The sequence below is a fragment of the Silurus meridionalis genome, chromosome 8 (genome assembly GCF_014805685.1).
Source record: "Silurus meridionalis isolate SWU-2019-XX chromosome 8, ASM1480568v1, whole genome shotgun sequence".
Lineage (NCBI taxonomy): Eukaryota > Metazoa > Chordata > Actinopteri > Siluriformes > Siluridae > Silurus > Silurus meridionalis.
The window spans coordinates 1,056,073-1,070,242 of record NC_060891.1 but is presented as its reverse complement, the minus strand read 5'-3'; the positions used below and the strand labels follow the sequence as shown (position 1 = coordinate 1,070,242).

The 14,170-nt window shown below is 37.1% G+C and overlaps 3 protein-coding genes across 3 annotated transcripts in view; 2 read left to right on the top strand and 1 right to left on the bottom strand.

The window, feature by feature from the left end:
* Nucleotides 1-502: 502 nt before the first annotated feature.
* LOC124390491 (E3 ubiquitin-protein ligase TRIM39-like) lies at nucleotides 503-8,468 on the bottom strand. Its single transcript, XM_046856461.1, is given in 10 exon segments — nucleotides 503-1,655; nucleotides 1,658-1,705; nucleotides 2,053-2,088; nucleotides 2,158-2,308; nucleotides 2,392-2,625; nucleotides 2,733-2,828; nucleotides 2,938-3,493; nucleotides 5,058-5,242; nucleotides 5,578-5,792; nucleotides 8,385-8,468. Coding segments are annotated over 7 exon segments (1,413 nt in total). The 5' UTR covers nucleotides 3,262-3,493; nucleotides 5,058-5,242; nucleotides 5,578-5,792; nucleotides 8,385-8,468; the 3' UTR covers nucleotides 503-1,131.
* On the top strand, nucleotides 6,328-12,712 carry ptp4a2a (protein tyrosine phosphatase 4A2a). Its single transcript, XM_046856465.1, has 7 exons — nucleotides 6,328-6,450; nucleotides 8,994-9,067; nucleotides 9,649-10,178; nucleotides 10,365-10,457; nucleotides 11,224-11,354; nucleotides 11,786-11,860; nucleotides 11,966-12,712. Exons 3-7 carry the CDS (start codon nucleotides 10,083-10,085, stop codon nucleotides 12,075-12,077), a joined length of 507 nt encoding a protein of 168 aa, XP_046712421.1. The 5' UTR covers nucleotides 6,328-6,450; nucleotides 8,994-9,067; nucleotides 9,649-10,082; the 3' UTR covers nucleotides 12,078-12,712.
* A 464-nt stretch (nucleotides 12,713-13,176) lies between these two features.
* ppp1r13ba (protein phosphatase 1, regulatory subunit 13Ba) overlaps nucleotides 13,177-14,170 on the top strand; it is a 28,798-nt gene continuing 27,804 nt past the window's right edge. Inside the window, exon 1 of the mRNA XM_046856454.1 lies at nucleotides 13,177-13,307. Coding sequence (XP_046712410.1) covers nucleotides 13,299-13,307 — 9 coding nt within the window. The 5' untranslated portion in view covers nucleotides 13,177-13,298. The remainder of the gene's footprint in view (nucleotides 13,308-14,170) is intronic.

Here is a 14,170-nt window from a genome sequence, read left to right as displayed (position 1 = left end):
TGGAGTTTTGTCAAATATTTGCAGGGAGTCAAAATCAGAAAATGTATTTGTATTGTATTTGTCTACGGGAGTTAAACGTAAAACGTTAAAAGATAATTTAGTCTATTAGTCTGTCTGCCTATATGATAATAATCAATCAATCAAACAATTCAGATTACGAGGTTAATATTATGGTGGTTGGATTACAGATGTGTAATTGTGGAGAGTGGTAGCTCAGATGAATTTTTGATCAGAAGGTCATGGGTTTAAATCCCCCCATCACCAAGCTGGCCACTGCTGGGACCTTGTGCAAGGCGATTAACCCTCAGCTTTACAACTGAGATAACTGTAGGTCACTCTGGATAAGGGTTTCTGCCAAATGCCATAAATGTAAATTTCTGATTAAATAAACAGAAATGAGATTTCCTTTGTTGTTTATCTACAGTATATTTCTCTTAAAATGTCTCTACATACTCCAATATGTGATTGAAATTAAATGATCCCATAAGCACCGACTCTTACAAACAGTTTAAAAGATTTTTATTCTCAATTAAAAGAAGAGGATTTTAGAAGAAAAACTTGAATTTATACATTATAAAGCAACAATGTAAAGTTTTACAAACTGCCCACACCTCAGTTATACAATTAACCAGGACAAATGCTGCATTATATTGAAAAAATTAAAATTAGAAGGCAAAGCTGACAAAACTTTAACTCATTAAGCCACTGGCAGAAAAAAATACAGGTCAAATACAAGGTATTTCTATAAAATATAAGAGAAAATATAATGATTTATTATCCGAGTCTATTATAATGATCCTGTTAACTAAATTAGCTTGCTAATACCTGACTAGACTATATTTGTTTTTTTGTAAGGTGTGAACAGAAAGACAAGAATTAGCTGGCTAATATAATGACTAAGTAAATGATATCTACTAGATTTTATTCAAAAAGTATCCAAAAAATATTTTTTTACCACAGATTATGTTGACAATTACACACACACCGATTTAATGAACTCAACTGGTCCAGCTAATGAATGATACGTGTCTGATCTTGTATGTCTTCTACTTCCAAACTTCTCTCAGACTGAATACCTGAGGGCTCCACTCTCCCAACTTGACATCAAAGGCTCATTATCATGCATTCTGCTCATTTCCATCTAAAAAGAGAAAGTGGTATGAACTTTGATGCACAAGTGATGATGAGCGGTGCTGAGTTTTTACCTCCGTCGTTCGGACAAGGACTGAGGTACGGATAGATTTTCTCAGTGAAAGACTGACCAGTAAAAGAGTAGATATAAGACGTAGACTCAACATCATAAAAGGAGACCAGGCCCTCCTCATAATCCACAAACACTCCCACCTTCTGGGGTTTTTCTCTCAGGGAGAGGGGGATATATGTATTATCACGAGCCGTGTATTCGTCCTCGTTCCTCAGAATCACCGTCCAGAATCCATTCTGAGGGCAAAATTTCTCCAACTTCTCCTTCCTGTTAACAGACTCTCTGGCCACTCCTAAACGCCACTCAGTCTTCCCACTGACCTGCACCTCATAGTAAAATCTCCCTGAGGAGAAACCCTGAGTTCCCAGTACTGCTGGATAATGAGTAAATCTTTTCGGGGTGTCTGGAACATCTTGCTTTTTATCTCCGTGTGTTACTTGTTTTCTTGTAAATCTAGGATGAGGTGAGGATTAGCAGTCTCAGGATCCAGAGTCACATCCACTGAGAGGGAAAACACAATGTAATGAGTATAAGGCAGTGGTGGATGAAGTACAAAGTTAAAGTAGAAATACTCTCGGTAAAATATTACTCCAGTTGAATTAAAAGTTTGCTGTTAAACTGATGCTGAACTGTATGTTGGTGATCAGAAGATACACCAAGCGCCAATCAAAACGAGTTTAAAACAGAGCATGCTCTCGACCCTGATTGGTGACTCGCTGCGTGTTGTAAATAAAAATGTGGCTTTGTTTTAGCTGGAACAACTGAATGAGTGTTTGTAGACGTGTACAAGAAATGTTAAAGATAACGCAGAATAATGTATAATATAGAAAACAGAAACCACAGTGTACCTGCGTATTTCTGAATCCTCTTCAGCTCTGTGGAAACTAATGACAACAAAATGATGACAAAGCAAAAATATTTTAATTTATTGATCAAAGTTCTCAGTTTCTCACCAATATTCTTCTGTTTCTCACTGAGTTTCTTATTCAAAGTCTCCTGAAGCTCAGACAGATTGGTCATCAGGGCCTTCACACTCAGACCAGAGTCAATCCTGATGTTGGTCCAGTTCTTGGTGCTTGGAAATCTGCACACTGTCGGGTAAATCTACAGCAGAAAGAAGAAATCCCTCAGCCGATGTTTTGTGACCTTCTGCATTAAGATTGAGTGAGAGAGAGAGGAACACTGACCTGTATCAGATGGAGATGATCATCAGAGTGTGAAAGCTGCTCAATCTTAGCGTCTCTCCTCTTTAGCTTATCAATTTCCTCCTCCAGCTCTTTAACATGTCCTTCGGCCTGCTTTTTCACTGCTTTCTGTTTCTCCTCCATCACCTCCAGAAGCTCAGCCTGGCTCTTCTTAATGGAGTGAATCAAAGCGGTGAAGACTTCAACACTTTCTGATGTTTCTTTCTTTTTTTCCCTCTAAGGGAGGATGAACATTTATTAAATTATGGTGTGAATGTCTATGTAGACAAAAAATAGTATAAAGTACAGTAGGTAGCTGATATTAACGTTCATGCTTCACCTACTTTACTGCGCTTTACTGAGCGATTAATCATCTGGATCATCTTTAGTCGCTTTTGGATCATCTTTTGCAGATCCATCTGTTTTATCCCCAGTCGATTCTGCACAGAAATAAAAAACACATGACTGCTTATTTTTTTTTTTTATTACAAATTCAGCATTTTAATTAATTTGCATTTTTCATAAAAAATAATTCATGAAGTCTCTCACCTTCCTCCCTCTGCTTTCATCTTCTAATGAAATTATAACGTGATTCCTGTGATGTATCTCAGTACAGAACTGACACACACACACCTGATCATCTTTACAAAACAGACTCAGAGGTTTCCCATGCGTCTTGCATCTGTAGTCCTCCACGTTTTCCACTGGATTTATAAGACTGTGTTTCTTATCTCTTAGAATACGATTATGGAGCGCTAAATGAGATGTACAGAGAGAGACACCACAATCCACACAAGAAAACGAGGCCTTCTGCTTTACACCGGAGCAGTCGTGGCAAAGAATCTTCTTTTGTTCAGTAGCATTTTTCTTCATAAAGGTACATGCAGCTTCTCTCAGTGTTGTATTCAACTGAGTTCAGGTCTTTCCGTGAATTTTTCATTACACAACGGACAATAATGACAGTGTTTCTTCTTCCAGCTTTGTGTAATGCAGTTTGTGCAGAAGTTGTGTCCACATGGAGTGGTGACAGGATCAGTGAACACTTCATCACACACCGAACACTGTAGCTGCTCTTCAGTAATGAAGCTGCTGGATTCACCTGCAACTGGTGGACATCATTTTAGATTTATTTATTAAAGAAATTTAGCACTATTTGAAGACAATGTTGTAAAAACAAATTTGACCAGATTCCCAGTCATGCCAGGGTTCAACTCTTAATCCCAAACCACCAGATAAAAAACAATATGAATGCGAACTCAACTCATGGAGGTCTGAACTGGAGGTTCAGCTAATCAACATGACTGCTCACAGCATCACGTTGTAGGTTTAAACTTTATTTCAAATACAACATACTTTTTATTTATTTATTTTATTATCTAGCTCTGAATCTTCAGTTTACTGTTTTGAAAGAAAATACACATCCCTCATTACAGCTAGATATTTGTTCCAGCTTTGTAGCAAAAGCAGTTCTGAGCTCCAGCTTCCAGTGATGTTCTGTCCAATGCAGCACAATTTCTACCCACTGTTCTCACTTTATTACCTTAGTAGCAAGATAATCATATAATAATACACTAATTATTATTAAAAGAAGAGCAGATGAGAAACTTAGTCATCTGATGTATCCCTTCTGGCTCTTTTATTCATAAACAATTCAGCCATGTCCTCCTTCCGTCTCCAAATCCTTTCACAAAGAAACACATTATTCCATTTAAAATATTACCATACATTATACTGTGAAACATTGACTCCGCATTCTCACAGATCTCAGGGGTGTAACCAGAGGTGGCAAAAGTAAACACATCCCTTATTTCAGTAGAAGTGCAGATACTCATGTTTTAAAAGACTCTGGTAAAAGTTGAAGTACTGAATATACTTTTTTACCAAAATTAAAGTCAAACAGAAATGCGCGCTGCAGTTCACAAACTCACGTGTAAAAAAAATAACAGTATGTGGTGTCAGTGATTCGCCTATAAAATCCGCTCTTGTGATGACAGTGGGTTTGCAACCCGGAAAAACTAATGGTATGGATTTTTGCACATAGCCAATAGTTCCAGCAATCAACTATTGGTGCCTTGACTTCTATTAATACCTAAGGGACATTTTACTTTAAAAGCCAATCTTTATTATCAAATGCAAACATGATATGAGTACAACATATATTTAAAAATACATTTAAAAAAAAAAAAAAAAAAAATGTGTCCGGCTTTGTTCAGAGTGCATTCCAAACGTGGGGGCCGTATTCCGCCTGAAGGCCGAAGTTTGGGGACCCATGACTTAGAGGTTCCTCATCGGAATGCATTCATTTGAGGTTTCAACTTTGCTTCTTTGTTTGCCTTTATTATTACAAGTGCATTTTGTCCATTCTGTATTTAAAAGAAATGTTTAATGACGCTTCGTAATCCTGCCATCATTTTAATATCTTTATAAGTGTGGCATGACACAGCGAGGGCTGACGAAAGAAAATGTAGCGACTACGCCACCCTGGCACTTGGCCAGGGAAAATAACTTGCACTTAGGCAACACAGGTTCGTGTATAAAGAATCAGCGGAAGACGTGGGTAAAATTAGTATGGATTTTTTTATTAATGATAAAAGTATCTGATTACACCTAATGAAAAACCAAAAACAGAAATTACTCAACCATAACACAGAACTTCAATAACCAGACACCTTTATAGATGTGGATGCAGGAGCCAAGGCGTAACAACGGGGATCAAGGGCACTAATCGGCCTCCACAGCACCACACAACTTTTGGTTGCACCTGTGTAGACACTCACACCCACCACTGCACACAGCACAGCACTCGTGAAGCAAAACCACCACCACAATCCACCCCGCCTTCGGCACTCAGCTCCTGTAACCACAAACGAATGGAGTTACACATAAGATATACAAAAACTAAAAAAAAGGAAAAAAGACCAACAAGGGACAAGAGGGATATTAATCCCTCCTCGGTAAACAAAATAACACAATAAGTTACACAATACAAAATGGAAAAATAATTCAAGGAACATTAAATGAAAGCAAAACCAACCTTTAACATTTAAATGTAAACACAAAAGAAAAAGGGCCACCAAACCCCAAAAAGCAACCAATAAGCTTCAGACACACACACACACACACACACACACGCTAAATTATAAGCAAAGTAAATTATAATAAAAAAAGTATTATAGCCGTTTCACTTACCTGCCGCGAGGAAACACGTCAACCCAACACCAGCCGCAAGGTTTACCCAAACAGACAGCTCTGACTGGCGACTCGTGATGACGCAGACAGAGGCGTAGCACCCGTGACAACAAAATTCTCCCCAGCCAAATTTATACATCCCCCTTGCCCAATGATAGGACAATCAATGAGCACCTCAACCGACTAATCCGGAAGCAGGAAGGGACTCGCCAATCCTATCACATAAGGATACATTTATTATTGATGCAATTATAGATATGTGTCAAACTAAATAAAAGTAATAGAGTGGATTATAAAAACATTGGAGTAAAATTTCCAGCCAACAATGAATGGATACTCTATTTTTTTCGATTAGTAACAACTAATACAACTAAATGGTTTATATATTATCAAAATATATGATGAATTTCAGGATCCTACTATTTTCGTAACCGGAAATACACAAATCAATGTGTGTAGTGTACATCCCCTGTACATTTATAACACAAACGCAAAATCCAGCCATAGGCGTTGCCATGGCAACTCTTACTCTCCTCTCAAAGCGCGCTCTAAGGGTATGTTCGAATTCAACCAAGCATCGCTGTTACTAGTAGGTATTTCCTGACTGGTTTAATACAATATTTTTAATTTATTTCTGTGTAAATCCATGCATTAGTTTTGTATATAATGCATGCAAATATTGCATTATATTGTAAACAGGGTTTCGTTTTTATTGCGCTGTTTAAGAGGAGACTCAGGGAATATTGTGGTGCTGATTTGAGACGCACCCGCAATCGAGAAAAAAAAACGAGAAACAGGCTAAAGCTAGTCAGCAGCACGGCGACCGTCAGCGCTCAGCACCGGCTCTGCTTTCTGATGCGGCGGATATTCTTCGTAAGAAACGCGGTTTTATTCGCATTTATTCACTAAACACCTTCCGGAAGCTTCTAATGAGCCGTAATAAATAAACAAAATAACCGGTTCGATATGACGCGAGCTAACTGCTCCTGCTCGCCCTCAGTTAGCATGTAGCTGTAGCGTTCTAGCATGAGTGTGTTATTGTTCTGAGGGAGAACACAGGGGATTACCTGCTCAGGCTATGCTAGGCTAGGCTAGGCTAGGCTAAGATGGGCTGTTGTCATTGTGGCTAGTCGCTACATAACGCTGCTTTATAGATGTATAGCGTCTTTATTTCACATGTTCTTATCGGTAATACGCGGGAATTCCGTAGGTTATACACCACAAAACATCTATTTTATTTCAAATATATTTCACTGTTAACGCGTTCACATGGGAAACAAAGAGGTTTACAAACAGTAAAGAGATTCGCTCGGGGACGAGTCGACTCTTTGTAACGAGTTGAATCGACTCTCAGGGAGGAGTCGGTTCCTTTTTTTGCGTGAAGTTGACTCGCGTGTGTAAATGTCTCAGCTCCTTTTATCCGTCCACCCTTTCTCCTTTCACTGTATTTTCCACGTCTTCCCTTCCTTTATATCTTTCATATTTAATATAAAAATTTTCCTATTTCCATTTCCTGTGCATCTTTTGTTTTCTATTGTTTTCCTCCCAGTCCTCCCTTTCCACCATTTCTTCCTCCAAATAATCCATGCAATCATTTCTTTTCCTTATACTGCTTCCTACCTTCTTAATATTTATTTTCTTTTCTCTTTCATTCACCTCTTCGTTCCTTTTTAAACTCCTGTTTTTTTTTTTTAAATAAAATACAATTTATTAAAAAATATGTGAATATTTATTTTTTCTCTCTTTTAGTTATTTATTCCAGTGCTCCATAACTGCTTCTATTCTTTCCCTTTTTCCTCCATTTCTGCCTTTATTTTCCTAGTTGCCATCCTTCTTTCACTTTCCCTAATTTCTTGTCATTATAGCCTTTCTCCTTTGAATTTACTTCCTCTACTTGTACCTGTCCTCCCTTAATTTTTCCTTTCCTTTCATTCCTGTTTTTGTCTCTCCATTTCTCTTTTTTTTAAATTCTCGTCTTCCATTCTTTCTTCTATTTCTCTCACACCTCACACCTCTTCTACCTGCACAGGAAATGCACGTAACCTCAAACTGAATGTGTAAGATGGAGGGATTACATTTTGCAAAATTAATTGACATGCAATTTAAATACATTTGTAATTAAACATTAATCATACAAATTGTATCATACAAAATGTTAAAATGATAATAATATAATAGCAGCGTTTACATTCTCACCAAATCACCCAAAACCCTAATGGAGGATTTCTTTAGACACAATGTTGGTTTTAATGCAACATTCAGCTTCTTAATAAAATATTTAATGTTATAAACCATTTAACCTTTAAACACTTTAATCTTCCTGAATCCGAACAAAGAACCTTCTGAACAGGTCTTTAAAGAAACGTGGTTCGAGTTGTGGGTTTCTCTCTTTTAGTTAAGCGCTGTGTTTCTTCACCTGATAATCTGATATTAAATGGACTTCTGTAAATCAGGTCAAACCTCTTCATTCATTCTTTTCCTTCCTTTCTTCTCCTAGTCTTTCCTTCTTCACCTTTCTTCCTTTAGTTTTTTCCCCTTTCTACCCAACATTTCTATTTTTCTTTTGCCTCATTCTTACTTCCTCCTCTGATTTTTCCACTTCCGTCTTTTCCAAACTAACATTCACAGATACAAGCAGCGTTTTCTCGCTATCCTTCAAACCCGTTGAGAAAACTAAACACACTGAAATGTCCGCAAACACAGAAGCGTGAACAATAACATTTTACCAAAATAAAATATAGAGAAGTGAAATACCTCACTGGCTGCCTGCAACAAGAGAATAAACAATCTTCAAGCACTTTACAAACCTTATTTAATCCCTTTTGACCAGCTGTGACCTGCACAATGTTCACACAGGAAATGTATTTAAATCAGCTTCCTTCAACCAAAAGCAGCCACACAGGAAACATTCGTAACCTCGACCTGATTTTATAAGACGAGAAAATTTCATATGTAAATAAAATGTATGGCTCCAATTTTACATATAATTTTTTTTTAAATCACTTTATTTTTATTGCATAATCCACTTCTTTTAATTTCACGACTCAAGAATTAATTTGTCACACACATTTATATACAGTATAGAAACCTGATCAAATATAGTATCTATAAATAAATAATAGTTTTGAATAGTAGAAATGAGGTAGAAAATGCATTAGGGATATTAAACATGCAAAAGGGATGTACACATTGTTTAGAACATAATGAAGGATGATAATAACAGAACCAAAGACAGTAAGAATATAAGGTGCTTTATGCAAATGCAGAATGAAAAGAAAGATAAACTGGGCATAAGAGACGTATGTAATGAGTGAGATGTACATGCTCGTGCTTCCAAGTCTGATAAAGATGTTATAAATAAAAGTTAGAAATCTGATTGTATAATAACATTGTGTTATATGCGGTTGTATTTACAGATGTGGAGTAGAGACCGTGGCGAATGGTGAGGATATAATGCAGAGTTCTCAACATTTCTTTCCAGGCACTGAAAGTGAGTGAGATCTCTCTCTTTTTAAACTCTTCCACTGTTCATTCACTAGTTTGCTGTGTTCTCTTTTCCTATTGGTCAGAATATGTTCAGATCTGCTTTAACATGTTTACTGTACAAAAAACTGTACAACATTTATTTGTGCTTTTTTATTCTTTTTAATGTGCAGTGATTTTTCAAATTGCGATTTTTTTATTGCGGTTTTATATCAAATAATTGAATTTTTTATTTTGTAATACAATAGAGATCGACCGATTCATTGGTTCTGCCGATTACTCGGCACCGATAGTTGATTGCTGGCACTATAGGCAACAAATCTTTTACAGATAGTTTTTCCGGGTTGCGTCTGTTGCTGGGACGGCTGAAAAGAGCAGCCTGAAACCACGTGCTGCTTGTTTTTGTATGATTTATTATTTATCATTATAAAAAATGCATTCATATGTCATTTAGAATATTTTTATTATTCAATACTGTTGCCCCCCCCCCCCAACCTTTGTAATACATGTCATATTTTGTATAAGTGCCGCAAAAAATTGTGATATGATAAATTTGATATAATTTTTTTTCCCTCTCCCGACATGCAGGCTGCACATTTATGGCGTTTGTGAGTGGAGATTTCTGCCAGGCACAGCACCTGGTCATCGTGGATAAGTGAAAATTCGGCGTGCCACATGACGATTACGCCACACGTCTACAGTCCTAACTTGTCAGCTTTGGGTTCGAGGCTGTATTCGCCCAAAGTTCACGCGTATGAGTGGGTCTGAGCCAACTGAGGCGCTGACGAGCCAGTTTCTTTTACGCCCTCTTCCTCTCTAGCGCCAAAAGATCATTTTTTGTTCTCCTAAATGGGTTAAAGCTAAATCTTTTTTGTACATTTCAGAAAAAAAGCCCCCGTTATTTATTTTTTTTATAATTTTTTTAACGCAAATTTGAGTGTTTTTTTACATTTGCTTTTTTTTGGATCCCAAATCATTGTAAAAAACATCTTGTCAAAACCGACGCTCAGCCACGTGTCAAGATGAATCGTCCCGCTCCTGTTGAAATCACCTATGAGTGCATGAGGTTTCTGATCACCCACAATCCCACCAATTCACAACTGCCCAAGTTTACTGAGGTAAGATCACTCAGATATTGAATACACACGGTCACGAACACTATTTTACTTTGTAAAAAAAACTACTGCGATCACAAACCCGTCACAGATGTTAGTGCACTTTAAAGCAGGATTACATGTAGTGTGTATTTTGGCAGTGAAAACAGTGTAATTATTGTTTGCTGATGTTGATCTGTATTGTTGTAGGAGCTGAAGACCTTCGGAGTGCAGACATTGGTTCGGGTGTGTGACGCCACCTACGACAAAGCACCAGTGGAAAAGGAAGGCATTGAAGTTCTGGTAGGAATCCGTCTCTCACACAAACATGTGCAGTGTTCGCATGGGATCAGTGTACAGAAGTTCACACAGAAACATAATCAACGACAAGGTGAAGTTAGATGCAGCCCGATCAAAATCAAAGTTGAGTGTATGTCTTGTAGAGGTCGACCGATTAAATCAGTTTTGACAATTAATCTGCAGCGATAGATGGATGCTGGAAATGTTGGATATTGGCAAAAAAATCCATAGCTATAGAATTTTTCTGCTTCCGAGCCACCATCGTTACGAGAGCGACCCCTGGAGGCGAATCACTGACACTGCGTGCAAGACTGCAATATATTATATTTATTTATAATTTATTACTTGTATAATTCAATTTATGATTGAATATATTTTTTTATTTCATTTAGCATATTTTCATGATTCAATACTTTTTTTTTTGTAATATAGTATTTTACCTACACTTGGTTTTTATCCATTATCCATGAAAAAAATCTATTGGTTGATTAATCGGTTATCGGTAAGTACGATCCAACCTTGCTATGGGTATCGGTGAAGCCCACTATTGGCCAATCAATAGATGTTTTCTTAATGCTTTTTTGTCCATTTGTGGTTATATTTAATGTTGTAGAATGTCCAGAGAAAGACACATTATATAATGTATGTATATAATGTATAAGTTTGGCAAAGAAAATAATAATAATAATAGTAATAATAATAGTAAGTGTTTGCATTGAAAGGATAATTGACTCTATGTTTTTTTATTTACATTTATTTTATTATAAAGGATTGGCCTTTTGATGACGGCTGCTCTCCTTCTGATCAAATTGTGGACGACTGGTTAAACCTTCTGAAGTGTAAATTTAAAGATGAACCAGGCTGCTGCATTGCAGTGCACTGTGTGGCAGGACTGGGCAGGTGAGTCCTCTCAGACTGCTCCATATTAACCAGTGTTAAATATGTTTAACTCTTCTCATCATACTAATCAGTCTTTTCAGTTTCCCCACTTTGAAGTGATGAACTAAAGATGTTTAGGGTTCCTCATTTAACATGAAATGGAATCCATCAGCCTACAAGTGTAGACAAGTATAAACAGGTCATTTCAGGTAATGCTCTGGATTACTGATTGGAAGGTGAAGGGTTCAAGCCCCAGTATTGCCAACCTGCCACTCTTCCAGCTCTTAGACAAGGCCCTTAACCTGTTCAACACCCCCGCAAACAGGAAAGGGCTCAGAGCCGATCCTTGATGCAGTCCAACCTGCACCACCCTCACATACTTCTCTGCCACACCAGACTTCCTCATACAATACCACATCTCTCACCCTGATGGTCTGTATTTGTGTGTTCAGAGCTCCTGTGCTGGTGGCCATTGCTTTAATCGAATGTGGGATGATGTATGAGGACGCTGTTGAGTTCATTCGACAGTAAGTCGCATATCATTTAGACAGTAACGACTTTCTTTGATGATGCTGCAGGATCTGGTGCACTTTCCACCGTGGAATATAGTTTTTTTTTATCTTATATTTTAGGAAGCGACGTGGAGCCTTCAACTCCAAACAGCTGATGTACCTCGAAAAATACAAACCCAAGATGCGTCTGCGCTTCAAAGATGCCAACGGACAAAACTGCTGCGTTCAGTAGAACCAAGGGCCAGAAAAAAGATCATCATTATTATTATTATTATTATTATTATAAAGCAATTTGGGACCATTGATTTTGTTTGCTATGTTATTGTGCCAAGCACACACAGGATTCTCAGTGTCCATATTACCAGCTTATCATTTTTATTTATTTATTATTTTTTTTTAAGTAAATAAATGTCAAGTTGTTCTGTATTTCAGGGCACACAGGAAACAACGTGCGCAAGAAAACGAGCCGCTCGCGTATTTACAGACGTGCACAGTTCATACAGAGTAACGTTCCTGCTCTTCAGCAAATAGCCTTCACACACACACATTCTAGATTTCCAACACAACAGAGTGACGTGTGTGTGTGTGTGTGTGTGTGTGTGTGTGTGTGTGTGTCAGAAGAAGCGTAGTGTTTTAATCATGACGTCCCGAATCATTTCAGTTTGACGCTTGTGACGTAAAAAGCTCTATAATTCCAGTAAGGTTACACGAGCACAGTAGTGCTACATACACAACTGTGATCAACACGGACACGTTCCAGGTTCCGCCTCCTGGACAGTCACGTGTCAAAAGGAAACGAATAATTTCTTGGATTATCTCTTGCTGCTGACTGATAGAGATATCACAATAAAGATAAATGTGTCAGTGTTTTCTTTGTGTTTTGGATCTGTTTTCCATTACATCCATCACTCCTGGTGAAGAGAATCCTTCATTCTGAGGATTGACAGACGTGTCATTGAGAAAAATATTTAAAAACAATAGTAGTAATACTGATATGTAGTAAATAATGGGTTTAGGCGGTTAAGGGGGTTTGGGGAAAACCCAGGTACCTGAAGATCTGCTGTCTAAAGTGTTTTTTTTTTTTTTTAGAAATATTCCTAATAATTATCAACCAGAACAATCAGGTTTAAATACAACGTTCATTAAAGTTACTAATGAAAACAAACAATTAGATAAAATTTTGTAATTGCGTCATTTTGTTTCCAGATTATTATATAAAAACCTCTGCGCACTTGGATGTTCAGCGCGGTTCTTCATGTTGGCCACCAGACGGCGCACTTTCAATAGCGGTGGCTTGATGTGTGTAGTGTAAACGCACCGCATGTCGCACTGATCAGCTGAGAGCACTTCAGCTCTGAGCCTTCAATAAATCACAGCTGTAGCAGAGGAGCTCCAAACACACACTTGGAGATATCTGTGTGAGAAGAGCAGCTCAGAAGATCATCCTGAGTGTATGATGCCGGTGAGTTGATCTCACACACACACACACATTGCACATTACACTGGTTTCCTCCGCATCGCTGGGAGAACAATATTTATTTTCACTATAATATTATTGAGTCTCTCTGCAGGTCACCTTCATTTCTGTAGTTTCAATAAAGAAGTGCTTCAAATTATTCATTCAATAGAAAATCGATTTTCAATTTAAAATTAATTTCACTGTTAAAAGAAAATCCCAAAGTTCATCATCTGAAGTGTTAAATAGAGATTTTAGATGAGAAACTTTTTCTCAGTGTGCAGAAAATGTTCTTTTTATGTTAGAATGGAAGAAAACGTGTGTGTGTGTGTGTGTGTGTGTGTGTCTGGAAAAAAAAAATTATATATATATATTTATATATATATATATATAGATTAAAACATTTATTCACAAATCTACACTTCATATGTCGGGTGTGATACGTGTTTTATTTTTCACGTGACGATTAAAAAAATACAAGATTCATTTTTTTTACAGTTTATAAGTAAAAAAAAAAGTTCATATTCTTTAATACAACAAATTATTCTATTTTATTTTTCTTTACTGAAACACAAACATCTGAACCCCCTCTGCATCTTAATAGCATTTTATTTCTATATATATATATTAATACTAATAATTATAACACTAATAATAATTATTTATTTTATGCATTTATTAATTCATTGCATTTTTTTTATTTTATTTTGTCTGCAGATTTTGTCATGAAACACATTTGTAGTTTAATCTCTTCAAACACCATTTTATCTTCCACCATCACCGTCAAATACCGGAAACACTAAAAAATGCATCTGTTTTGTCTCGGATGTGTGTGTGTGTGTGTGTGTGTGTGTGTGTGTGTGTGTGTG